The sequence below is a fragment of the Papio anubis genome, chromosome 7 (genome assembly GCF_008728515.1).
Source record: "Papio anubis isolate 15944 chromosome 7, Panubis1.0, whole genome shotgun sequence".
NCBI classification, from domain to species: domain Eukaryota; kingdom Metazoa; phylum Chordata; class Mammalia; order Primates; family Cercopithecidae; genus Papio; species Papio anubis.
The window spans coordinates 123,752,974-123,780,539 of NC_044982.1; the positions used below are offsets into that span (position 1 = coordinate 123,752,974).

General features: G+C 43.6%; 1 protein-coding gene across 7 annotated transcripts in view; it reads left to right on the plus strand.

Moving 5' to 3' along the window:
- The first annotated feature begins 12,791 nt into the window (after positions 1 to 12,791).
- The window catches only part of DPP8 (dipeptidyl peptidase 8), a 75,003-nt gene continuing 60,228 nt past the window's right edge, over positions 12,792 to 27,566 (plus strand). For 3 of the 7 annotated variants that reach the window (XR_004185123.1, XR_004185124.1, XR_004185125.1), the window contains exons 1-3: positions 13,283 to 14,849; positions 18,015 to 18,284; positions 23,282 to 23,394. Coding sequence is in view for 4 of the 7 variants with exons in the window: in XM_031668551.1 (XP_031524411.1) it covers positions 14,834 to 14,849; positions 18,015 to 18,284; positions 23,282 to 23,394 (399 nt within the window). In the remaining 3 variants the exon portion in view is untranslated. The other 4 variants (XM_031668551.1, XM_031668550.1, XM_031668552.1 and 1 more) reach the window with 4 other exon arrangements.

Sequence of the window (27,566 nt, forward strand, 5' to 3'; positions counted from 1 at the left end):
CGCCAGCAGTGGGCCTTGGCGCGAGCCGAGAGGGGGCGGGGCGCAGGCGGGATGGGGCAGGCCTGGGCACAGAGACGCCGCAGCTCGTCGTGGCCGCCTAGGGAATTGGAATCAGCGGGTGGTACGCTCTCCCCACTCGTCTTCAGGGAGATGCTTTAAAATAAAGAAGGCTGGAGACTCAGGGGACCGATGAGCATGGGAAAGGGTTTGGGACTGATGTCTCTGGAAGGTCCCTCGCATTCTGTTTACTGAGTGCCTACTGTGTGCCTGGGTTTCAAAACTAAACACTGAAACAACAGAAGTGAGACACAGCCCCTTCTGTCTTAGAACTCCCTGCCTATTAAAAGATGCAAGTAATTACAGATGAAATAAGGATGATAATGGTGATGGGGACATGGTGTGAGAGCAGCGTGGAAGAGCGTTCCAAGAAGGGAAAATAAAGACCAGGGCAGCGCTGCCCAATAAAACTGTAGGTGATGATGGAAATATTGCGCATTGTGCTCTTTAATACAGTAGCCGCTAGCCACATGAAGCTTTTGAGTACTTGACCTGAATAACTGAATTTTCAATTTGATTCACTTCTGTTCTTTTTCTTTTCTTTTCTTTTCTTCTTTTCTTTCTTTTCTTTTGAAACGGAGTTTCGCTCTTGTTGCCCAGGCTGGAGTGCAATGGCTTCATCTCGGCTCACCGCAACCTCTGCCTCCCGGGTTCAAGCGATTCTCCTGCCTCAGCCTCCCAAGTAGCTGGGATTACAGGCATGCGTAACAGCCCCCGACTAATTTTGTATTTTTAGTAGAGACGGGGTTTCTCCATGTTGGTCAGGCTGGCCTGGAACTCCCGACCTCAGGTGATCCGCCCACCTTGGCCTTCCAAAGTGCTGAGATTACAGGCATGAGCCACCGCGCCTGGTCAATTTTATTCACTTCTAATTTAAACTTAAATATCCCTATTATTGGTGGCTATTCTATTGGACAGTGCAGGAGGCTGTCTCTAAAAAATAGGAAACTCAAACTAGAGACAACACTCATTTATGTCTTACTTAAACTGTCTTGTCTGTATCGGCTTTCATCCCCAAGTTCTTCTGCAGGGAAGAATTTAATGGGAAGAAATATTTCTATGAAAACTAGAATTCTGGGACAAAAATGGAACTCATATTCAATCCTGTTAGCTCCCATTTATTTAGCAAAGTGATTCTGTTAGCACCCATTTATTTAGCAGAGGGATCCAACGATGAAAACAAATTCTGGTAGCTCTCCAGAAACATTTATCTCAGGAGTGGACAGTATGAAATATAGAGTTTTCATATAATGAATGTGCTGAGCTCACAAAGAGTTTATGATCATAGGAACTGAGGGCCATGGGAACCATCGTCAGACATTTGAGAGAGCCAACCCTTGAGAACGGGATGGTGAAATGTGAGTAGGAATTTGACCGAGTAAGAACCAGGTAGGCCGTGGAAGCACAGGGTGCTTGCTTCGTTCACAGGTGAAAAGATGTGGACCAGGTGCGGTGCCTCACGCGTGTAATCCCAGCAATTTGGGAGGACGAGGCAGGAGGATTGCTGAAGCCGAGGAGTTCGAGACCAGCCTGGGGAAAATGGCAATACCCCGTCCCTAATGAAAATACAAAAGTTAGCAGGTCGTGGTTGGCGCCCCACTGTGTTCCGAGCTACTCGGGAGGCTGGGGTGGGAGGATTACTTAAGCCCAGGAGGCGAGATCGTGCCACTGCACTCCAGCTTGGGCGACAGTGTGAGGCCCTGCCTTAAAAAAGAGAGAGAGAGGGATATGGGAGGTTCTGCTGCTAGGGATTAAAGGCATAGAGGAGCGAGGTCGCCCTGAATCTGGAAAGGCAGAAGGTGCATTAGAGAAGTCTTTATTTGCTTCACTGAAGTGCCTATACTGTATCCCACAGACACATTGGAGCCAAGGAAGTTCCTTAACCTGGAGATGAGTAAAATCAAACATGTGCTCAGCAAGAAAGACCTATCAGAGAGGAGAAACTGGTAGTAGGCAAAGTAATTGGCGAACAATGCAATCTGCTAGGTATGAGTTGATGAAAGCAGTGACCTTGACAGTCTTGAATTTTAAAAATAAAATTTTATGATAAAGATATTTTTATTGTATTGTGTTTACTACATAAGATGCAATATGGGGCACTTTTTAAAAAATTGAGGTGTAGTTTAAATATAGAACATGGGTAATCTTTTCTTTTTTTTTTTTTTTTGAGAAGGAGTCTCGCTCTGTCGCCCAAGCTGGAGTCCAGTGGCGCCATCCCGGCTCACTGCAAGCTCTGCCTCTCGGTTTCAGGCCATTCTCCTGTCTCAGCCTCCAGAGTAGCTGGAACTACAGGCACCAGCCACCACACCCGGCTAATTTTTTTGTATTTTTAGTAGAGACGGGATTTCACCGTGTTAGCCAGTAACTCTTAAATATTCAGTTTAAGCTGAATTTTTATATATGTATATATCCATGTGATTATCACCTAAATCAAGATCTGGAATATTTCCAGTATCGCAGAGGTTATTTCATGTTAAAAATATCTTTGCCTCTCAGTAATTACTATCCTGATATATCACCACAGAGTCGTTTTTGTCTATTCTGTTCTTGAATTTTATATAAATGGAACCTACCGTGTCTGATTTCTTTTTTCTTTTTTTTTTTTTTGAGATAGAGTCTCGCTCTGTCACCCAAGATGGAGTGCAATGGCGCAGTCTCAGCTCACTGCACCCTCCACCTCCCAGTTCAATTGATTCTCCTGCCTCAGCCTCCCAGGTAGCTAAGATTATGGGTACCCACCACCACGCCCAGCTAATTTTTGTATTTTTAGTAGAGACGGGGTTTCACCATTTTTACCAGGCTGGTCTTGAACTCCTGACCTCATGATCCACCCGCTTCAGCCTCCCAAAGTGCTGGGATTACAAGTGCGAGCCACCGCACTGGACCTTGGTTTCTTTCCTCAATATAATGCGTATGAGATTTATCCATGTTGCTAAGTGAATCAGTAATTCATTCTCTTTTAGTTTCTGGTTTTGCTCTATAGTAGTTGACTATATGAATATACCGCAAATTATCCATTCTCCTATTGATGGATATTTGTGTTGTTTCTAGTTTTTAGCTGTTATAAATAAAGCTGCTCTGAATATTTGTGTTTCTGTCTTTTGGGGATATATGCGCTTAATTATCTTGGAATAAATACCTATGAAGGGAATTGATAGGTTACATAGATGTATGATTAGCTTTAGTAGGTACGCTAAGCAGTTTTACAAAGTGTTTTGGTCAATTTACATTCCACGGCAATGTTTGAAAGTTCTAGTTGCTCTATGTCCCTAGTATTTTCAGTCTTTTAATTTAATTTAATTTAATTTAATTTTTTGATTTTTTTTTGAGACAGAGTCTTGCTATGTTGCCCGGGCTGGAGTGCATTGGCATGATCTCAGCTCACTGCAACCTCTACCTCCCCAGTTCAAATGATTCTCCTGCCTCAGCTTCCCAAGTAGCTGGGATTACAGGTGTGCACCACCACACTTGGCTAATTTTTGTATTTTTAGTTGAGATGGGATTTCACCATGTTGGCCATGCTGGTCGCAAACTTCTAGGTTCAAATGGTCTCAAACTCCTGGGCTCAAGTGATCCTCTTGCCTCAGCCTCCCAGGCATGAACCATGGCGCCCAGCCTAATTTTTTTTTTCCAGCACCACCCCCTACCCCCAGCCAGTCTTTTTAATTTTAGCCATCCTGGTAGTGGGTAATAAAAAATAGAATAATTTTACTTCAGCATATTTGAAACCTGAGGCTTATCAGCTGACTTCTGCCAAGGTGAAAGCCATTGATATAGAAGAAGACTGAATGTTGGCATTTTGCCTCAGATGCTTCATAAAAAAGGTCCAGTGGAGGTGGGCCTATCCAGCCTGGTTTGACCACTAGTAACATACTACAAAATGACTTATTTAGGCCTGAGTTTCCACATTCATCAAATTAGGTGAATTTGATGAGTTAGATTTGGTTCCCTCTAGTGCTCTTATCAGCTGTTTCTAAATTTTTCTGCAAAGAGACCCCACTATTATGGACCCCTCTCTCCAAGAGAAATCTAACAAGAAAAAAAATAGAAATGGAGAGAAGAAAGAGTATCATTCTGGTGAACTATAAAACTGCAGGGCAGGGCTGGGCATGGTGGCTCATGCTGTAATCCCAACGCTTTGGGAGGCTGAGGTGGGAGGATCGCTTGAGTTTAAGAGTTCGTGACCAGCCTGGGCAAAACAGTGAGACCCCATCTCTAGAAAAAATTTTAAAAATTAGCCAGGTGTGGTGGCATGTGCCTGTAGTCCTAGCTGGTCAGAGTTGCAGTGAGCTGTGATGGCACTGATGCACTCCAGCCTGGACAACAGAGCAAAACCTTGTCTCAAAAAAAAAAAAAAAGAAAAAAGAAAAATACTCTGGAAGGTGGCAGGGGAGATTAAAAGGCAGAGCCAAGTGGCAGTCAGTGCCAAGCTGAAATAGGTAGGGCTAAGAGTTTTATGATACTACCAGTCAAATGAAAATGCAAATTTAGCTTTGTCTTTATGTCCTACCTTCTAGATGCAGCCTTCCCAGCCTCATCTGGCCCAGGGCCAGCTCTCCCTTCTCAGAGAATAGTCACCACTAACTACAGGAAGCATTTGCTGAGTACTTGCCATGGATGAAGCTCATTCCCAAGGGTGAAGGCTGACTTCCTGCCTTTGGCAAGAGGTCATACACATCCTTGTTGTTATCTATGTATAAAATCTTCTATTCCTGGAAGAGGTTTTAGAAAATGAGCTGTAGAATTTGGCTGGATCCAAATCGCCCAGGATCACTTAGCCAGTTATCCCTGAGCAAAGTCAGGTTTCTCTAGACGGTACAAAGCTAAGTGTGGAGAGGGAGACTGACTGGATCAGTGCGGGTATCTAACGGAGAATCCTCCACAGCCAGATCATATACATGTAACCTCCTAACTCTGCCTGGAGAATGAGTATTGTAGGTAATCTTTACTGGGAAAACCTTCCCCTCTACCTGTCAATCCACAGTTCAGAAGTGTGAACTAAAAATGAAATCCTAAGCCTCACAATTGACTGAGCAGACCCCTTCTTGGCTAAGGGGACCCCAGAAAAACCTTAAAAACTGAGTTGCCGATCATGACAGGATGGGAGGTCAGACATGCCTCCTTATACCCCCTCCCTTCTGCGGTTTAGACACAACAACTGACCAGTGTTAATGTGAAAATAGAGAGCATAAGACTGATGGAACAACAACAAAAAATAAAAACAAATAATGTGTTTAAAGACTGATGGAATGGACCCTTTGTGGCAATATGATACCAAATTATAAATTAGACCTAAGGCCATGCTAGGCAAGAGGTAAGTCACACACCCCTGCACTTAAAGAATAAACCATGTTTAACTGCCACAAGGTTTTTCTTTCTCTAGCAGCTAAACAAGCACTAGCCTTGAGATAATCAATATTAAAATTTCTAGCTCACTCCTCACCAGACACTGACCAACTGACCCCTTGTTCCACAAGCCATAACTATAGCTTTGATTGGACAAGAGACTGATTTCAGTAACCTTCTGCTGATAAGAAGACTATCAACCACAGATGAGTTCTGACTGGTTTAGAGAGGCTGTACATTTGAGGGCCTTTGTGTCCTGAAAAGAACTTTTGACATGTAGACCAAATTGTAATACATTTAAATGTTAAGTCTCCACTGCAAGGTGAACATGGGTCATATGTAACATATATGTTTGTTCAATATTTGTGCTTCAGGACCACCTTCATGAATATTCTTACCTCCTCCTATAACCTGTTGCATATGTATATTTAGCCAATCCATTCAGCAAAAAGCTCCTGTCCTACCCCTTCATACTTCAAGTACCTGACTCTGACCTTTACCAGAGGCTACACTTCCCAGCCTATCAGCATGGTCAGCTTACAAGCTGTAACCTTTTATAGAAAATAAAGTCTCATTTTCTTTACTTTCTTTTATTTATTTATTTATTTATTTTGAGACGGAGTCTCGCTCTGTCGCCCAGGCTGGAGTGCAGTGGTGCAATCTCGGCTCACTGCAACCTCCACGTCCCGGGTTCAAGCAATTCTCCTGCTTCAGCCTCCTGAGTAGCTGGGATTACAGGTGCCCGCCACCACGCCCAGCTACTTTTGTATTTTTAGTAGAGACGGGGGTTTCACCATGTTGGTCAGGTTGGTCTCGAACCCTTGATGTAGTGATCCACCCACCTCGGCCTCCCAAAGTGCTGGGATTACAGGCGTGAGCCACCTTGCCCGCCCCCCCCCCCTTTTTTTTTAGACGGAATTTCGCTCTCCTTGCTCAACACTCAGGCAGGAGTGCGATGGCACAATCTCGGCTCACTGCAACCTCTGTCTCCTGGGTTCAAGCGATTCTCCTGCCTCAGCCTTCAGGAGTAGCTGGGATTACAGGCGCGCGCCACCATGCCCATCTAATTTTTGTTTTTTGTTTGTTTGTTTGTTTGTTGTTTTTTGTTTGACACGGAGTCTCGCTCTATCACCCAGACTGGAGTGCAGTGGCGCGATCTTGCAGTGGTGCAAGCCCCACCTCCTGAGTTCACGCCATTCTCCTGCCTCAGCCTCCCAAGTAGCTGGGACTACAGGCGCCCGCCACCACGCCCGGCTAATTTTTTGTATTTTTGGTAGAGACGGTGTTTCACCATGTCAGCCAGGATGGTCTCCATCTCCTGACCTCGTAATCCACCCCCCTCGGCCTCCCAAAGTGCTGGGATTACAGGCGTGAGCCACCGTGCCTGGACTGTATTTTGTTTTTTGAGACTGAGTCTCACTGTGTCGCCAGGCTGGAGTGCAGTGGCACAATCTCGGCTCACTGCAACCTCCGCCGCCTGGGTTCAAGGGATTCTCTCGTGCCTCAGCCTCCCAAGTAGCTGGGATTACAGGCACACGTTGCCACACCCAGCTAATTTTTGTATTTTTAGTAGAGACGGGGTTTCACCGTGTTGGCCAGGATGGTCTCGATCTCCTGACCTCGTGATCCACCCACCTCGGCCCCCCAAAGTGCTGAGATTTCATGCGTGAGCCACCGTGCCTGGCCCAATTTTTTGTATTTTTAGTAGAGATGGGGTTTCACCATGTTGGCCAGGCTGGTCTTGAACTCCTGACCTCAGGTGATCCAACCGCTTCGGCCTCCCAAAGGCTGGGATTACAGCCACCGCGCCTGGCCTTAGTTTTTTTTCTATTTTTAGTAGAGACAGGGTTTCATCATGATGGCCAGTCTGGTCTCAAACTCCTGACCTTAAGTAATCTGCCTGCCTCAGCCTTCCAAAGTGCTGGGATTAGAGGTGTGAGCCACTGCACCCGGCTTGATGGTTTTAAAAAATAGGAGTTTAGACGGGTGCGGTGGCTCACGCCTGTAATCCCAGCACTTTGGGAGGCTGAGGCGGGCGGATCACGAGGTCAGGAGATAGAGACCATCCTGGCCAACACGGTGAAACCCCGTCTCTACTAAAAATACAAAAAATCAGCCAGTCATGGTGGTGGGCGCCTGTAGTCCCAGCTACTCGGGAGACTGAGGCAGAAGAATGGCGTGAACCCAGGAGACAGAGCTTGCAGTGAGCTGACGTTGCACCACCGCACTCCAGCCTGGGTGACAGAGCAAGACTCCGTCTAAAAAAAAAACACACACACACACAGGAGTTTCTCTGCAGACGCTCTTTTTTTTTTTTTTCCGTCTGCCACAATCCACGTAAGATGTGACTTGCTCTTCCTTGCCTTCTGCCATGATTGAGACCTCCCCAGTCATGTGGAACTGTAAGTCCAATTAAACCTCTTTCTTTTGTAAATTGCCCAGTCTCAGCTATGTCTTTATCAGCAGCATGAAAATGGACTAATACAACCCCCATCTCTACAAAAATTTAAAAATTAGCCAGGCATGGTAGTGCATGCCTGTAGTTCCAGCTACTCAGGAGGTTTAGGCCAGAGGATTACTTGAGCCCAGTTCAAGGCTGCAGTGAGCTATGATCATACCACTGTACTCTAGCCTGGGCAATGGTGCAAGACCCTGTTTCAAAATAAATTAAGTACATAAATAAAAGCTTAAATATGAAAAAGAAAATCAGAGGGAAAGATCTTTTTTCTTTTTCTTTTCTTTTTTTTCTTTTTCTTTCCTTTTTTTGTTTGAGACAGACCCAGGCTAGTGGTATGATCATGGCTCACTGCAGCCATGACCTCCAGGGCCCAAGTGATCCTCCTGAGGAGCTGGGACTACAGATGCCACCACACCAGGCTAATTTTTGTGCTTTTCTTTCCTTTTTTTTTTTTTTGAGACGGAGTTTCGCTCTCGTTTCCCAGGCTGGATTCCAAGGGTGCAGTCTCGGCTCACTGCGACCTCTGCCTCCTGGGTTCAAGCAATTCTCCTGCCTCAGCCTCCCAAGTAGCTGGGATTACAGGCATGGGCCACCACACCTGGCTAATTTTTTTGTGTTTAGTAGAGATGGGGTTTCACCATGTTGGTCAGGCTGGTCTCAAACTCTTGACCTCAGGTGATCCGCCTGCCTCGGCCTCCCAAAGTGCTGGGATTACAAGTGTGAGCCACTGTGCCCAGCCAATGTTTGTACTTTTGTAGAGATGGGATCTCACTACTTTTCTTTTCTTTCTTTTTTTTTTTTTTGAGATGGAGTTTGGTCTTGTTGCCCAGGCTGGAGCGCAATGGCGCAATCTCGGCTCACCGCAACCTCTGCCTCCCAGGTTCAAGCAATTCTCCTGTCTCAGGCTCCCAGGTAGCTGGGATTACAGATGCGTGCCACCACGCCTGGCTAATTTTTGTATTTTCAGTAGACAGGGTTTCATGATTTTGGTCAGGCTGGTCTCCAACTCCCAACATCAGGTGATCCACCCGCTTCAGCCTCCCGAAGTGCTGGGATTACAGGTGTGAGCCACCACGCCCAGCGGGTCTCACTACTTTTCCCAGGCTGGTTTCGAACTCCTGGGCTCAAACCATCCTTCTGCCTTAGTCTCCCAAAGGGCCGGAACCATAGGCGTGAGCCACTGTGCCCGCCTTCTTTTTTTGTTATTACAGTTTGGTTTGAACTACATCCTGAAAAGGGGGAAGTATGGGGGGAAGTGGAAAAAGAAACTGTAGACCCACCGTATCCTATAATCAATGGCTGTTAGTGTATGTACTACATGCTTATGATCTTTTTTCTCACCAAGATTATAAACATCCCTAGAGCACAGATTACCTCCTTTTGGTATCCTGTAGTATCTAACACAATGTGCTTTAGAAAGTAGATGTTTAAAACATATTTGTTGATGATAATACCCAGTGCTATATACAGACGGTTTTTGCATCAACCTGGCCATGCTATCTCATTCATACCTCATGTGCTAGATAACTTATCTTTTCCTGATGGGTTCCTAGAGTACAGGGCAGCAAAAAGCCAGCTAGAGTTTGTCAACCACACAAACAAGACTTGGCAAGGCCATGGCCTGACTGATTCAGCCAGTAAAGATACATTGAGCCACTTTTAGATTCAGGTAGTTTATTACTTAAATACAGTGCATAAGGAAAAATGCACAATGGTGATAGATGCTTGTGATCCTTGTCTCATACATCAAAAACGACAATACAGTTGACTCTGTATCTGTGTGTTCTACATCTGGGATTCAACCTACCTCGGGTCAAAAGTATTTAGAAAAAAACTGAAATAAAAAAATAATAGGCCAGGCATTGTGGCTCTCACCTGTAATCCCAGCACTTTGGGATGCCGAGGCAAGTGGATCACATGAGGTCAGGAGTTCAAGACCAGCCTGGCCAACATGGTGAAACACTGTCTCTACTAAAAGTAGAAAAATTAGCCAGGCGTGGTGGCAGACGCCTGTAATCCCAGCTACTCGGGAGGCTGAGGCAGAAGAATTGCTTGAACCCAGGAGGTGGAGGTTGCAGTGAGCCAAGGTTGCACCACTGCACTCCAGCCTGGGCAACAGAGCGAAACTTCCTCTCAATTAAAAAAAAAAAAAAAGTCAGCCGGGCGCAGTGGCTCACAGCTGTAATCCCAGCATTTTGGGAAGCTGAGGTGGGTAGATCACTTGAGGTCAAGAGTTTGAGATCAGCTTGGCCAATGTGGTGAAACCCCATCTCTACTAAAAATACAAAAATTAGCTGGGCATGGTGACGGGTGCCTGTAACCCCAGCTACTTGGAGACTGAGGTGGGAGAATTGCTTCAACCTAGAAGGCAGAGGTTGCAGTGAGCTGAACTGAGATCGCACCACTGCACTCCAGAGCCTGGGTGACACAGTGAGACTGTCACCAAAGAAAAAAAAAGTATATATGAGAGGAGGATGTGTATAGGTTACATGCAAATACTATGCCATTTGATATCAGGGACTTGAGTACCACTGATTTTAATATCTGTCATGAATCCCGGAACCAATCCCCTGCAGATACCAAGGGACAACTGTACTGAAACAAAAGGGGCCAAATGACTGCAACGTGAATTGCGAGCTGTCCTGTTGAACAGGAGCCAATTCTAGACTGCAGACAAATGATTTTGTATTCAGCAGTGCTATTCTGAGGGAGTGGAGAGAAAGCCCCACACCTTATCAGAAACTGTGAGGAGAGGAGAAGCTGTCTCCTGACTGCCTCCCCGAGGAGGTTGCCTCCAGGTCCCCATCAGCCTCCTATTCTCTCCTATTCTCGGAACATCACACAGCATTCTGCTAAGACTCAGAGATCCTTGGATTCAAGCCTATGCCTATGGTACACGCAAGGTGGCCAGCGTTCCATGGTGAAGATGTTCCTCTACAGCTTTCTTGGGGTTTGAAAATAAGAATAAAAATCAAGAAATCTGGCCAGGCGTGGTTGCTCACGCCTGTAATCCCAGCACTTTGGGAGGCCGAGGTGGGCGGATCACGAGGTGAGGAGATCGAGACCATCCTGGCTAACACAGTGAAACTCCATCTCTACTAAAAAAAAAATACAAAAAATTAGCCAGGCATGTTGGTGGGTGCCTGCAGTCCCAGCTACTGGGGAGGCTGAGGCAAGAGAATGGCATGAACCTGGGAGGCGGAGCTTGCAGTGAGCCGAGATGGCGCCACTGCACTTCAGCCTGGGTGACAGAGCAAGACTCTGTCTCAAAAATAAATAAATAAATAAATAAAAATAAATCTGAATTCCATTCTAGTCAAATCTATAATTATCCATGTGATATAAGCAAGTATTTTATCTGTCCATGGCTCTTTTTTTAAATGCATGAAATTATATATTTTTAATTGTTTGCTTTTCGGGGGAGGGGGCTCTATCTCTTCTTGTTAGGCTATCAACTGCATGCAAACAGGGCTTTATCTACTTTGTTCACTATTGTGGCCCCACTGCTTAAAATAGTGACAGCTACAAGGCAGAGATTCAGCAAACACTTGTTGAATTAATGAAATGAAGTGCAAGATATTTCTCTGTATTTTGTGTGTGCGTGTGCATTTAAAGCTTTTAAAATCTGCTGTCAGGTCATTTGGATAAAATTAATAGAAGAGACCCAGGGAAAATGACTTTGCCTTTCTTTTTTTTTTTAAAGGGAGCTCAACTTTAAAAAACCTGAGGGAAGGCTCATTTAACCTTAGAGTGAATAATTATACACTGTGGAGTGGAGCATAGTGCCCAAATGGATTTTTTATTAGTGCTATTATAATAAATCCTAATGACATATGACTCTGACACATGGTTCTTTGTAATAATAGAAAATAGGGGAGACCCCACTTTTGCACTGTTTTGTTGTACACCTGCTACTTTCCTGGATATCTTTCTGAGTTCCCTTTTTCTCAGCCAATATACAGTGTAGACCAGGAAAGAAATTGCAGGTCAAAGGACCTGCCTCTGGTTCTGATTATAACAAGTCATTCATTTCTTTCCCTTAGGAAACTGGGGTTTCTTCATTTTATGTGTTAAAGTGCATACTTTTTTTTTTTTTTTTTGAGACAAAGTCTCACTCTGTCACCCAGGCTGGAGTGCAGTGGCATGATCTCAGCTCACGGCAACTTCCGCCTCCTGGGTTCAAGCGATTCTCCTTTCCCCAGCCTCCCGAGTAGTAGCTGAGATTGCAGGCGCCCGCCACCATGCCAAACTAAGTTTTGAATTTTTTGCAGAGATGTGGTTCCCCCATGTTGGCCAGGCTGGTCTCGAGCTCCTGACCTCAAGTGATCCGCCTGCCTCGGCCTCCCAAAGTGTGGGATTACAGGAGTGAGCCTCCACGCCCAGCCGGTTTTCTTTAATTGCAATTAAGTGAAATGTATTATATTCCTTTTAGAGGTAAAGAAATTATGGCTCAACTAGATTGAGTGACCTGCTAAAAGATCACTAGCTAATATTAGAGCCAAGTTTCGGACTCCAGGTTCAGATTTCTTTCCACCACAACAATGAGGCGCTTAGATCTCCAAGGCCCTAGTCCCTTTCCTCATAATATCATCTCGTTGAAAGGGCAGGGATTTACCCCGGTTTGCTCCCAGCGTCTAAGGCTCTCTCTGCCTGGCACATGGACAGGAATGTTGTCTATTTTGAGCATGCATTCAATATATATTTATTGACTACAGATGCGCCACAATCTGCCCTGTGACTTTCAGCAAGTCGCTGTTCCTTTCTGGATTTCATCTCTATCCCCTGCTCGGCCCAGCCTCCACCCTGCGCCTCCTTGGCTCCTCCAGCCACTAGACTGCGCTATGGTGTTGGACCCCACCCAGCAGACAGCTGCGCCCTTCTTGGCCCGGCTGCGCCTTCGCCAGTCGGAGAGCGGATGGCGAAGAACCGGAAGTGCTGAAGTCTCTGAGGGCAAGGCCGCTGCTGCTGCCGCCGCTGCTTCTGAGTGCCGCGTTCGCCGCCTGTGTTGTCACCGGCGCCGCCGCTGAGGAAGCCACTGCAACCAGGACTGGAGTGGAGGCGCCGCAGCATGAAGCGGCGCAGGCCCGCTCCATAGCGCACGTCGGGACGGTCCGGGCGGGGCCGGGGGGGAAGGTGCAGTATCCGCCCCCCTCTCCTTCCCCTGCGTCGGCGAGGCTTGAGCGACGGCTCACCAGGCCCTCTCCCCCTCACGGAGGGACTGCTCGGCGCGTTCTCAGGGTCAGCGCGCTTTGCGGTTTACCCGACGCGCCGCCCTGTCCAGGGCAGAGCCGGTGGCTGGCCCCCCCTACTTGCCGGAAGAGGAAGCCGAGGCTCTGAGATTCCGAGTCAACCACCGTTCACTGGGCGCCCCCTGAGCTCTGGGCGCTGGCCTCCTGACTTCCACGTCCGTTATCTTAATTGAGTCTCGCTGGGGTTGGGAGGCCGGGTATTGTCAGCGCTTACAGATAAGGAAACGGAAGCCCACAGAGGCCAAGGGGTTTTCCTTAAGTCCAACTTGGCAGATGGGCTCTGGACTCAGATTTTCTGGTTTCCCATTCAGATTTTCTGGTTTCCCAGCTGGTGGTCATTTTTTCTCACCTGCCTCATGCTAGATCGATTCCCTCCCTGCTCACTGCCCCCTCCCATTCTGTTCCACCCACTTGCAACAGGACACTTTCCTGCCACACCTCTCTTCTCACACATTTTCTTCCTAAGACTTGGCATCCCTCCCATCTTCCTTCTCATATTCTCTGCTGTGCTTCTCCTCTTCTTCCTCAGTCATAGTTTTTCAAGATCTTTGCTCCCTCTGTGCTAATGAACCTCTCAACTAGGTGTGGACCCCCAAAGAGAGATTAGCTAGGCTTCAGTGAGGCTTTACGTGTTTAAGTGGACGGCTGTTTGGCCCTCGAGTAAAAAATTAAGGAATTTCACTTGAGTGGATCCAAACTCAAGAGTCCTAAAGGTATTTTCTGAGTCAGCATGCTCTATTTCTGAGTGAGGGACTTAGTGCTATGGTGTGTCTTGACATTTTAGTCCATTGTTGCTGTGCTGGCATAACCTTGCTGTTTTTCCTACACTTGCCACTTAGCTTTTCCCACCCCATCCCTTCATCACCTCCTTGGACTGTGGGAGCCCAAAATTAAAACTGATAGAGTAACAGATGTAATAGCAGACCTTCCTTTTTTTTTTTTCCTAAGCCAGAATTTCAACAAGTTTAATGCTGCTGCTTCCAGAAAAGTTACCTATTTAAATTATTCTCAGAGTAATGCAGCAAGAAAAAAAGCAAAAATGGAATGCACTTAAGATGAATAGGAAATTATCTCGTGAAATATCTTAAGTTATTAAATTCAAGTTAATTCCTTTTCTGCAAAAATGGCCTGTAACTCTTATTGGCTATCCTCCTGAGTTGATTCTCTCTCCATCCAGCTTGATATGACATTATTATGTAAAACAGGAACAGGAATAGGCACATAAAAATAAATTTTATTAATCATCTGCCGTTTTTGATGATTTGCAATAGTCACTGAGTAACTTCAGATCTGTATGCCTTTTGTAACTTTTTAAAAAGCCTTTCCATGATTTTCCTTTTAATGTATGTCTGGACACCAAGATTTACTATGTTAGGATATTCTTTTGACTATATTGGGCTACACATCTTTGAAATAAAATAATTCTTGGATTTTGATAACATAAAATGCTGATACAAAATAATCTAGGCATTATATATTGTCCCAAAAAGTGGTAGTTCGGTATCAGTTTTAACTATTGTTTTGGGGCTTCTCTTTTTGACCACATATGGTCCATCTTAATGATCAGAGTCTTATTATCTTATTTCATTATCCTGGTAAGCAGGCTTGGATGGTGAGAAAAGGAAAGATTCCTGTGAGAAGAGCAGGATGAGCAGAGGGAGTCTATGCTTGAAGTTGAGTCACTTGAAAAAGATCTCTTTGAGTGTGGAAGAGATCTGAGCAGATGAAAATAAAATCAGGTAGGCACCAGGGAAACTACTTAAGTGACGAGGTAGGTAGGACAGTGAGATATATGCACTGTGCTGAGAAGGTACACTGACCCTATTTTCCTGTTTTTGACATTAGAAAATTCAGATCACCTACTTTGAGAATGTATTTGCATATAATCTGGAAATAAGTCATTTACCAAATGTCTGCACAGATTACCAATATTATATAATATCAGATATATTTTAGAAATGCAGGATGTACATTTGCTGTGAACATACAGAATAGCAGACTGTCATTTGGACTGTACAGTGTTTGTACATGTACACACACGTATGCATGTATATGCATCGAGTGTCCAGGGCTTAGTACAATTCAGGAATACCAGATAATTAAATGTAAGCTAATGTACCTTTTACACAGAAAAGATGTGACGCGAATGATAAGAAGCTGGGCATGGCCAGGCTTGGTGACTCACGCCTATAATCCTGCACTTTGGGCCAAGGCAGGAAGATTGCTTGAGGCCAGGAGTTCAAGACCAGCCTGGACAACATAGTGAAACCCCTATCTCTACAAAAAAGTTTTAAAAAATTAGCCAGGCATGGTGATGCATTCCTCTGGTCTTAGCTACTCAGGAGGCTGAGGCATGAGGATCCTCTGACTCCAGGAGTTCAAGGTTGTACCACTGCACTGCAGCTTGGGCAACAGTGAGACTTGTCTAAAAAAAATAAACTGGACAGTAAGGCTTCGGAGGAGGTCTTTCTGTTGAGCTTCCCTGTTCTGTTCACCGCCCTATTCTTGCAAGCACTGGTTTGGAGATGAACTTCCAAACATAACACAAGAGAAGTTGAGAAAAATGAGCCCAATTTGTATAGTTTCTTTTCTCATTTGTCCCTCAGTCCATTAGATATAAAACTGGGTCCACTGGCCGGGCACGGTGGCTCACGCCGGTAATCCCAGCCCTTTGGGAGGCCAAGGTGGGTGGATCATGAGGTCAGGAGTTCAGAACCAGCCTGGTGAAGATGGTGAAACCCCGTCTCTACTAAAAAATAGAAAAATTAGCTGGGCGTGGTGGCGGGCGCCTGTAATCCCAGCTATTGTGGAGGCTGAGGCAGGAGAGTTGCTTGAACCCAGGAGACGGAGTTGCAGTGAGCTGAGATTGTGCCACTGCCCTCTAGCCTGGGTGACAGAGCAAGACTGCCTCAAAAAAAAAAAAAAGAAAAAAGAAAAAACTGGGTCCATTGACATTTGGTAGAAAGTAGGCCTCCACTAGCTAGCTTTTAGTAGGGCAAGTAAACAACATATGATAGAATATAACCACCACAGTCACAGTCTTATAGTGTCAGTAAATATCAGTGTGCTGGATACTTATTGAGCTAAATGACTTTAATTCCCTGCCAAGCTGCTTTGGATTTTAGGATTTTCGTCATTGAAAGTGAATGCTCACTTGTTACAATATTACAGGCATACCTGATGTAACTGTCTAATAGGTTTTCTGGCCACTTCATTACTGTTATATTGAAAATGGTAACATAGGTAATTGCAGCATGAAAAAAGACAAAATAAGCTGCACACATAGTTCATTCAGTTATTTGGCATGCCACTAATGTGTGCTTAATGGACTAATTAACAATCCATACCTGCTAATAACTTTTAGTCTGTGATAGTTACTATGAATTGATGTTAACCTTCAAATTTGGGCTTTAAGAAAGATATATTAAATGTACAGCCTTGTATTTATTATTGTAGAAGTAGTTGATATGTTAAGTTTGGTTACATAAATGCAATTTAGTTTATCTCCCAAGTCCACATGTCTTTGACATTTATTAGTTCAAAAAGAGCAGATTGCCCAGAATTTTTATGTTCCTTCTTTTTGGCAATGTCATGAATAATATATGTTAGAATACCCACTTGTTTATGGTAACACTTTTTGTTATTTGATACTTCGCTCATGTTAAATGTTGGAAAAGATAAAGGAGAAATGCAACTTCTGGATTTGTGAAATGAGAATAAACATTATTAGCAGATGAAATATTAAACAGTAAGGGTTGAACTGGTAAACCTCAGTTTATGCTTTTATCAAAATACTGTTGGTACAAATATTAAATGCTTTCTGTATCAACAACTTCAGCTAATTAAAGCCACTTTAAGATAGTATCTTTTTTTTTCTGCCATTTAATCAGTATATGTTGTATGATTGGTAAGAATAGTCATATAAGTTTCCTTAAAATATAGAGTCACCAGGCTGAGCGCGGTGGCTCATGCCTGCAATCCCAGCACTTTGGGAGGCTGAGGTGGGCGGATCACGAGGTCAGGAGATTGAGACCATCCTGGCTAACACAGTGAAACCCCATCTCTACTAAAAATACAAAAAAGTGGCCAAGCGTGGTGGCAGGCACCTGTAGTGCCAGCTACTCGGGAGGCTGAGGCAGGAGAATGGCATGAACCTGGGAGGTGGAGCTTGCAATGAGCCAAGATGGTCCCACTGCACTCCAGTCTGGATAAGAGAGCAAGACTGCGTCTCAAAAAAAAAAAAAAAAATAGAGTCACCACAAATGAAGATGATAGTGATGTATAGGCAAGAGCAGAAGACTCAAAAATGTACCAGCCAGTCAAGTGTTTTGTTTGGCTTTCTGTTTAAAAGGAAACAATATATTATCTTGGAGAAGTATCCTAGGAAGGTTATTACATGCATGTTATTTTTGACATTTTTATTACCGTTCTCATTTGTTGTGGTTATTTCTGTTAGCTGAAAAAAATCCACACTTACCAAATGTGTTACTTTTTAAAATGCAAAACACTTAGCTTCCTTGGCAGAGTTAGCTTCGCTATTGACATGCTCTTGGGTGGAGCATAGCAGCCAACTGGCAAATGGCCTGTTTCCTTCCAATGAGGGAAAGAAAAGGGAGTTTTGGCAAGAAATACCTAAGGAGAGCCTTTTATAAAAGTTACCAAAGGGATTTATAGGCACTGCGAAGTAGACCTGACCTCAATTTTTTTTTTTAATTTCATTTTTAAACTGAACACGGAAGGGAGAGCTATTGCTTTTCTTACTAGGTTTCATTGCAGCTGTGCTAAAAAGAATTTTCTTCTTGCCCTCCCCACTGCCCCCGCTTTTTTTTTTTGAACCTATCAGAGAATCATTCTGATAATAGAAGACAGACCTGTGAACAGCTTCATGTGCCTTGTTTTTCTAGGAAAATGCAACATGGCAGCAGCAATGGAAACAGAACAGCTGGGTGTTGAGATATTTGAAACTGCAGACTGTGAGGAGAATATTGAATCACAGGATCAGCCTAAATTGGAGCCGTTTTATGTTGAGCGGTATTCCTGGAGTCAGCTTAAAAAGCTGCTTGCTGATACCAGAAAATATCATGGCTACATGATGGCTAAGGCACCACATGATTTCATGTTTGTGAAGAGGAATGATCCAGATGGGCCTCATTCAGACAGAATCTATTACCTTGGTGAGTACAAAGTCATAGTTTCTGAGAGAAAATGATCTCTTAAGTCAAAATTAACTCTAGATATAATTGACACTCAAAGTTTGATGAATAAATAAATTAGCGACTTTTGGTTCCATTAAAGGAAAAAACCTTTTAATTTGAAGAATTCGATTTTGTTGTATTGCATTAACTTTATTTTTACTTGTAGGTAACAAACCATGAATTGATCATGATCATTTTTCAAAATCAAAGATGCCAGAAATTGCTTCTTCCTAAAGCTAGCTTGAAATGCCTTTCTTTAGATGGTCTGATTAGGAAAACAAACAATAAAACCATTAGTTTGTTCCCACTCAACAGCTGCTGCTTTTGTTTTTTTAATCCAAGGTTGTTTTTGGTCTCTTCTTCCCAAGTCCAGTCACTCCAGATTTAATGTCTGCCTAAATTAAATATGTTAATCTACTGATTTACTATCTTGTTGGTTAAAATTTTAAAGATAGGTTCCTTCCCTTCCTCCAAAATTTTTCCAGTATAAGTTTTATTCGTTTATATGAATGTGTGCATATATGTGTTTTATGTATTTGTGTGCGTGTGCAGTGTGTATGTATATGTGTATAGAGATATTAAAGATGTCTGCATGAGTTCATGTGATAATTTTAGATTTTTTTTTTTTTTTGAGACAGGGTCTCACTCTGTCACCCAGGTTGGAGTGCAGTGGCACACTAATGGCTCACTGCAGCCTTGACCTCCCAGGCTCAAACAGTCCTTCCACCCCAGCCTCCCTGGTAGCTGGAACTACAGGTGCATGCCACCATGGCCAGCTAATTTTTTGTATTTTTTTTTTTTTATAGAGATGGAGTTTTGCCACGTTGCTCAAGCTGGGATTCTTTTTTTTTTTTAATAACTTCAGAATATTCCATTATATAATTGTGCCATATTTTACTTAACCAGACCTCTAATAATGTTCACGTGCTGCCATAACCAGCTACTTTATTGAATTTTTTTGTAGAGACAGAGTTTTGCCACGTTGCTCAGGCTGGGATTCATTATTTTTTAACAACTCAGAATATTCCATTATATAATTGTGCCATAATTTACTTAACCAGACCTCCAGTAATGGCATTTCGGTTTTTCTGATCTGCTGTTACAAAAGAAGAGGAAGTGAATGTCACTATATTAGATCATTTTGCACATGCGTGAATATACCTGTAGAACTAATTCCTAAGAGTGGAATTGCTGGGAAAAAGGGTATATATATTTTGAATTTTGATTGATATTACTGAGCTCCCCTTCCAAAGAGTTTATACTGCCATGAACATTATCTCAGATTATCTATTTCTCCATGCATACACCAATAGTGAGTAATTAAACTTTTTTAACTTTCCCAGTCTGATTAGCGAACGGCAGTTTCTCATTGTTTTTATTTTATTTCTCTTATGAGTGAGGTTGAGCATCGTTTCACATGCTTAAAAAGCCATTTGTGGCTGGGCGCAGTGGCTCATGCCTGTATTCCCAGCACTTTGGGAGGCTGAGGCTGGCGGATCACTTGAGGTCAGGAGTTTGAGACCAGCCTGGCCAACATCGTGAAACCGCGTCTCTACTAAAAATGCAAAAATTAGCCAGGTGTAGTAGCACACACTTGTAATCTCAGCTACTTGGGAGGCTGAGGCAGGAGAATTGCTTGAACCTGGGAGGTGGAGGTTGCAGTGAGCTGAGATCGTGCCACTGCACTCCAGCCTGGACAACAGAGCGAGAGACTTCATTTCAAGTAAAGAAAATAAAAAGCCATTTGTATTTCTTTTCTGTGCAGTCACAGTCTATAATATTTGGTTTTTAATTGGGTTGGGTTTCTTTTTTCTTTTTTAAAGTTCTTTTCTTTTTCCACCCAACCCCTGAAGAGGGTTTCTTTTTCTTAATGATTTGAAGCCTTTTATATAATAAGTGAATTAATCCTTTGTGGAATTGTCCCACGTTTGTTTATTTTTTAATTATTTATTAAGTATTATTATTATTTTTTGAGACAGGGTCTCTGTCATCTAGACTGGAGTGCAGTGGCATGATCTTGGCTCACTGCATCCTTGACCTCCCAGGCTGAAGTGATCCTCCCGCCTCAATCTCCCAAGTAGCTGGACCTACAGGCGTGTGCCACCATGCCCAGCTAATTTATGTTTTGTTTTTTTTTTTCATAGAGGCAGGGGTTTTGCCATATTGTTCAGGCTGATCTGGAACTCCTGAACTCAGGCAATCTACCTGCCTCAGCCAGGATTACAGGCGTGAGCCACCAAACCCGGCCTTTTTTTTTTTTTCCTTTTTTGAAATGGGGTCTCACTCTGTTGCCTAGGCTGGAGTGCAGTGGTGTGATCTTGGCTAACTGCAACCTCCACCTCCCAGGCTTAAGCCATCCTCCCATCTCAGCCTCCCAAGTAGTTGGGACTATAGGCACACACCACTATGCCCAGCTAATTTTTGTATTTTTGGTAGAGATGGGGTTTCACCATGTTGCTCAGGCTTGTCTCCAACTCCTGAGCTCAAGCTCTCTGCCCACCTCAGCCTCCCAGAGTGCTGGAATTGCAGACATGAGCCACCACACCTGGCCAGAAATCTTTTATAAGAAATTATACGTTTTTGAGAGCCCTTATTCCAAATGTGGTATGCTTAGAAGAAGCTCTATTATTTAGTAACAAGCATTTTGTTACATTAGCATTTTACTTTATCGCATGCTTAATTTTGCCTCTTGTTCTTTGTCATGCTATCCTAAAGAGAAACAGGACTCATTGATACTGTTGCCTGAAGACATGGGACCAAATTGACTGCTGTAGCTCTAAAGACCGATAAATACCATTAGGAAAGCATGAGAAAAGCCCATTTTGTGCTTATGTCAGAACACAGAATGTACTGGGGAAATTTTTACTGGTGATGGATAAAGCTCCTAGTTGGAACTAGGAGCATATAGGGAGGGGCAAATGAAATGATTGTGGGGAATGGCTGTTATTGAGGAGAGAAGAAAACGAATTTTTCTTTTAATATTTTAAGACCGAAGGCTCTTAGAAAGAGAATGGTTAAGGAGGATATGATCACATTTTGTAAAATTGTGAATGGTATTGATGGGTGACCACAGTCTTAAGAATTCTATAACAGAGCAACTTGGGAATCTACAAAGTAGATTTTACACAAAATTGAGTGCTGAAGTAAATGTCAGTGGATATATAACTCTTTACTCCAAAGGCAATGTAAACTAATTAGAAAAATAAGAGAATTAAAAAAATATGTGGTTATTTGGAGGCTCATCCTCATGAGGGTTAGCATGGAAGTTAACCACACCTTTCCCTAGACTACCTTCTGCTGGCATTAATAATTCAGAAACACAGGTCAAGGGTCTCTTTCACCCAGGAGATTTCTTGTTATTTCTGTGTGATTTATTTTTTCCTTCCTTCACTCCTTCAGCTTTTTGGAAGCAATACCTTTTTTTTTTTTTTTTGAGGTGGAGTTTTGCCCTTGTTACCCAGGCTAGAGTGCAGTGGAGTGATCTCGACTTACTGCAACCTCTGCCTCCCGCGTTCAAGTGATTCTCCTGCCTCAGTCGCCCGAGTAGCTGGGATTACAGGCATGTGCCACCACGCCTGGCTAATTTTGTATTTTTAGTAGAGACAGGGTTTCTCCGTGTTGGTCAGGCTGGTGTCGAGCTCCCAACTTCAGGTGATCCACCCACCTCAGCCTCCCAAAGTGCTGGGATTACAGGCATGAGCCACCACGCCTGGCCAGTAATACCTTTTTAGAGTAGAAAGGCTTTGTTTTACCTTGTTTATGTTTTCTTTGATTCACATCTTCATAACCATAGTGTTTCTGTCAGTCTTTTATATGTAACTTTTATATGTAACTCACTCTACACTGCTGTTATCTTCCCATCTAGTTATCACATGATTTCACAGAATTGATTTGACTTCTGCTTAATTTAGACCTTTTTCATTCGCCCTTCCCCAATAAAGGACAAAGAGATTTTCAGCAGATCAGATGCCAGATTCTGTGTTGTTTTAATATTAATATACTTTTATTGGAAACCCTAAAGGTCTTATTAACGATTATTGTTACAGAACTTTTTTTCTTTTTTTTTTTTTTTTGAGATGGAGTCTTGCTCTGTTGCCCAGGCCGGAGTGCAGTGGTGTGATCTCGGTTTATTGCAGTCTCTGTCTCCTGGGTTCAAGCAATTCTTCTGCCTCGGCCACCTAAGTAACTGGGATTACAGGAACATGCCACCACACCCAACTAATTTTTTTGTATTTTTCGTAGAGACGGGGTTTCACCATGTTGGCCAGCCTGGTCTCGAACTCCTGATTTCAAATGATCTGCCTGCCTTGGTGTCCCAAAGTGCTGGGATTATAGGCATGAGCCACCACGCCTAGCCTACAGAACTTTTATAATGAATAAAAACTAGAATTCAGTTAGATCTATGTGTTTCCAAGTAAGCACTTTAAATGTTTCAGAAACGGAAGAAACAGTAATCTGAAGTTGTTACATTGGAATCTCATGAGCCTGTTGCCAACTGGTAAAGGACTCACAATTTTTAAAAAATTCTGAAAATGGTACTTAACTTTTCTTTACACAGTAACTTACATACTTTTATGTTTATTTTGAGAGGGACTAAGATCTGATTACCAGAATGAAACCTGAGCATTTTTCTTTAAAGTCTCAGGTTTCTTTTTGTTGTTGTTGTTGTTGTTTTAAGATGGGATCTTGCTATGTTGCCTAGGCTTGTCTTGAATTCCTGGGTTCAAGTGATCCTCACACCTTAGCCTCCCAAGTAGCTGGGATTATAGGCATGTGTACTGGGGCAGGCTAGCCTTGGTTTTATTGAAAATTTTTATGGTGTATGGCATAAGCACCTTCTACTTGTTAACATTCATTATAAATCCCATAGAGTGCAAAATATTGCAGTGTATAGAAGGCATTATATACTTGCAACTGTGACTGTCGTAAGAATGCTATTTGAAAAAATAATAATAAATGATTGCTTTCTCCTATAGCCATGTCTGGTGAGAACAGAGAAAATACACTGTTTTATTCTGAAATTCCCAAAACTATCAATAGAGCAGCAGTCCTAATGCTCTCTTGGAAGCCTCTTTTGGATCTTTTTCAGGTAGGATTAAATGTTGTTATTCCTATGATTTGGTGTATGTGTTCAGATACTGCATTTATTTAAAAGTTGGGATTTTATATTTAAAGTAGATGTAAATTTAAAAATTAAACTTTTTTTTTTTTTTTTTTTTTTGAGGTAGTCTCGCTCTGTCGCCGGACTGGAGTCACGGTGGCGGATCTCAGCTCACTGCAAGCTCCGCCTCCCGGGTTCACGCCATTCTCCGGCCCCTCCCAGCCTCCCGAGTAGCTGGGACTACAGGCGCCCGCCACATAGCCCAGCCCGGCTAGTTTTTTGTATTTCTTTTTTTTTTTTTTTTTTGGGAGGCGGAGTCTGCAGCTCTGCCCGCCCAGCAGGCTGGAGTGCAATGGCCGGATCTGCCGGCTCACTGCAAGCTCCGCCTCCCGGGTTCACGCCATTCTCCTGCCTCAGCCTCGAGTAGCTGGGACCTGAAGCCATACAGCACCCGGCTAGTTTTTTGTATTTTTTTAGTAGAGGCGGGGTTTCACCGTGTTAGCCAGGATGGTCTCGATCTCCTGACCTCGTGATCAGCCCGTCTCGGCCTCCAAAAGTGCTGGGATTACAGGCAGGCCACAGCCCGGCCATTTGAGCGGGGGTTTCACCATATTAGCCAGGATGGTCTCGATCTCCTGACCTGCGTGATCCCATGCGTCTCGGCCTCCCAAAGTGCTGGGATTACAGGCGAAACCACGGCGTGACCAAAAATTAAACTTTATGTTTTGTATGTGTGACCCTGAAATTCCATTTAATTCTTGATATATGAAACTAAGAGATAATAAAATTCAGTTTTTTAAACTGCTTTCTCCCTGTTTAACTGCGTTTCCCTTTCATAGACGTTGTACTTATGTAGTTCTCACGTTTTTTAAAGGAGCTGTTCACAGAAAAGAACTGATAATTATTTCCAGAAAGGCTTATTTATATATTGTAATTGATTTTGTAGTTTTAAAGTTCAGTAACAGCACTAAAATAAAGGTACAAAGTTCAGTTTTACCTTCTAAATAGTATAATTCCATTTATGTAAAATCAAAGGTTGGGGTTTTATTTCCCCCAATATTTTATCTTTATTTTTTGTTTTTAAAAACTATTTTATATAAATGTAAAATATAAAATAGTTTTTAAACATATATATATGTTTAATAAGATGGGGTCTTGCTATGTTGTCCAGGCTGGTCTCAAACTCCTGGGTTCAAGCAATCTGCCTGCCTCAGCTTTCCACAGTGCTGGAATTACAGGAGTGAGCCACTTCACCTGGCTGATTTTATCTTTAGATAAGAAAGTACATTGTTGAAAATACCCCAAAGATAATGTTTTAGTACAATCATTTGCTTCTTTGGTTCTTATTACTATTTTTACAGTGAGTATTTATTCATTTATTATTATCATTTTTTTTTGAGATGGAGTTTTGCTCTTGTTGCCCAGGCTGGAGTTCAATGACATAATCTCAGCTCACTGCAACCTCCACGTCCTGAGTTCAAGCAATTCTCCTGCCTCAGACTCCCAAGTAGCTGGGATTACAGGCATGTGCCTCTGTGCGCAGCTAATTTTGTATTTTTAGTAGAACTGGGGTTTCACCGTGTTAGCCAGGATGGTCTCAATCTCCTGACCTTGTGATCCACCCACCTTGGCCTCCTGAAGATTATAGTCGTGAGCCACCGCACCTGGCCTGGGCCAAGTATTTGTTAATTGAATAACATGAATGTGCTGTTTCTCATAGAAATTTAAAACAAAAAAACATAACAACTAATCTCTTTTTTTTTTTTTTTTTTTTTGAGACACAGTCTCACTCTGTAACCCAGGCTGGAGTGCAGTGGCGCCATCTCAGCTCACTGTAACCTCTGCCTCCCAGGTTCAAGTGATTCTCCTGCCTCAGCCTCCCAAGTAGGTGGAATTATAGGTGCACACCACCATGCCTGGCTAATTTTTGTATTTTCGGTAGAGACAGGGTTTCACCATGTCGCCCAGGCTGGTTTCGAACTCTTGGCCTCAAGTGATCCACCACCTCAGCTTCCCAAAGTACTGGGATTACAGGTGTGAGCCACTGCACCTGGCCACAACTAATCGTTTTCACTGCAACTATTTATTATGAACATTTGCCCTTTACATAGGCATGTGACTTTTCTTTAAAACAGAAAAAATTTCTTATTCTAAGACCAGTGTCTTTAACTAAAATAATGATAATTTTCTCATAGAAAAATTGGCAAAAGTTTTTAAAACTTTTATAATGGAAATTTTTAAAGCATGCAAAAGTAGAATAATGTGAAATATTTTCAACAAGGATTAAATCTTAGGCATCAGCGTTGATTGTAGCCCTACTAACTTCCCCTCACAACCCCCCACCCCTACTACTCAGATTTTTTCTTTGTTTGTTTTGAGACAGAGTCTCACTGTCGCCCAGGCTGGAGTGCAGTGGTGCCATCGCTGCTTACTGCAAGCTCTGCCTTCTGGGTTCACATCATTCTCCTGCTTCAGCCTACCTAGTAGCTGGGACTACAGGCGCCTGCCACCGTGCCCAGCTAATTTTTTGTATTTTTGGTAGAGACGGGGTTTCACTGTGTTAGCCAGGATGGTCTCAGTCTCCTGACCTCGTGATCTGCCTGCCTTGGCCTCCCAAAGTGCTGGGATTACAGGTGTGAGCCACCGCGCCTGGCCCTGCTCAGACGATATTAAAGAAGATACCAGATATGTCATTCCTGAAATACATCAGTATGTATCTCTAAAAGATACCAATTTTTTTAAAAAATTGAGACAACATTTCACTCTCACCCAAGTTGGAGTCCAGTGGTGTGTGATCACAGCTCACTGCAGCCTTAACTTCCTGAGCTCGAGCTAGAGTGCAGTGGCACAATCTCAGCTCACCGCAACCTCTGCCTCCCGGGTTCAAGCGATTGATTCTCCTGCCTCAGCCTCCTGAGTAGCTGGGACTACAGCGTGCGCCATCACTCCTAGCTAATTTTTGTATTTTTAGTAGAGACAGGGTTTCACCATGTTGGCCAGGATGGTCTCGATCTCTTGACCTTGTAGTCCGCCTACCTCGGCCTCCCAAAGTGCTGGGGTTACAAGCATGAGCCACCATGCCTGGCCCTACTGCAATTTTTTTTTGTGTTAGGGTTTCACCGTGTTAGCCAGGATGGTCTCGATCTCCTGACCTCGTGATCCACCCGCCTCGGCCTCCCAAAGTGCTGGGATTACAGATGTGAGCTACCACGCCCAGCCTTTTTTTTTTTTTAAATGGAGTTTCACTCTTGTTGCCCAGGCCTGAGTGCAATGGCACAATCTCAGCTCACTGCAACCTCTGCCTATCGGGTTCAAGCTATTCTGCCGCAGCCTCACAAGTAGCTGGAATTACAGGCATGCGCCACCATACCCGGCTAATTTTGTATTTTTTAGTAGAGAAGGGGTTTCTCCATGTTGGTCTGGCTGGTCTCAAACTTCTGACCTCAGGTGATCCTCCCACTTCAGCCTCCCGAGTGCTGGTATTATAGGCGTGAGCCACTGCGCCTGGCCCACAATTTTTTTTAAAACGGCCCAGGCACAGTGGCTGATGCCTGTAATCGCAGCACTTTGGGAAGCCAAGGAGGGTGGATCACTTGAGGCCAGGAGTTCAAGACCAGGCTGACCAACATGGTGAAACCCCATCTCTACTAAAAAAAATATAGAACAGGCTGGGTGCAGTCACTCATGCCTATAATCTCAGCACTTTGGGAGGCCGAGGCGGGTGGATCACCTGAAGTCAGGAGTTCAAGACCACCCCAGCCAACATGGTAAAACCCCATCTCTACTAAAAATATTTTTTAAAAGTCAGGCATGTTGGCAGGTGCCTGTAATCCTAGCTACTCGGGAGGCTGATGTGAGAGAATCGGTTGAACCCGGGAGGCAGAGGTTGCAGTGAGCTTAAATTGTGTCATTGCACTCCACCCTGAGCGACAGAGCAAGACTCCATCTCAAAAAATAATAATAAATGAAAATTAGCCAGGTGTGGTGGGATGGACGCCTGTAGTCCCAGCTACTTGTGAGGCTGAGGCAGGAGAATCGCGTGAGCCAAGGAGGCAGGGGTTGCAGTGAGCTGAGATGGCACCGCTGCACTCCAGCTAGGGTGACCGAGGGAGAGACTTGTCTCAAAAAAAAAAAAAAAAAAGTAATCAATAATAAATAAA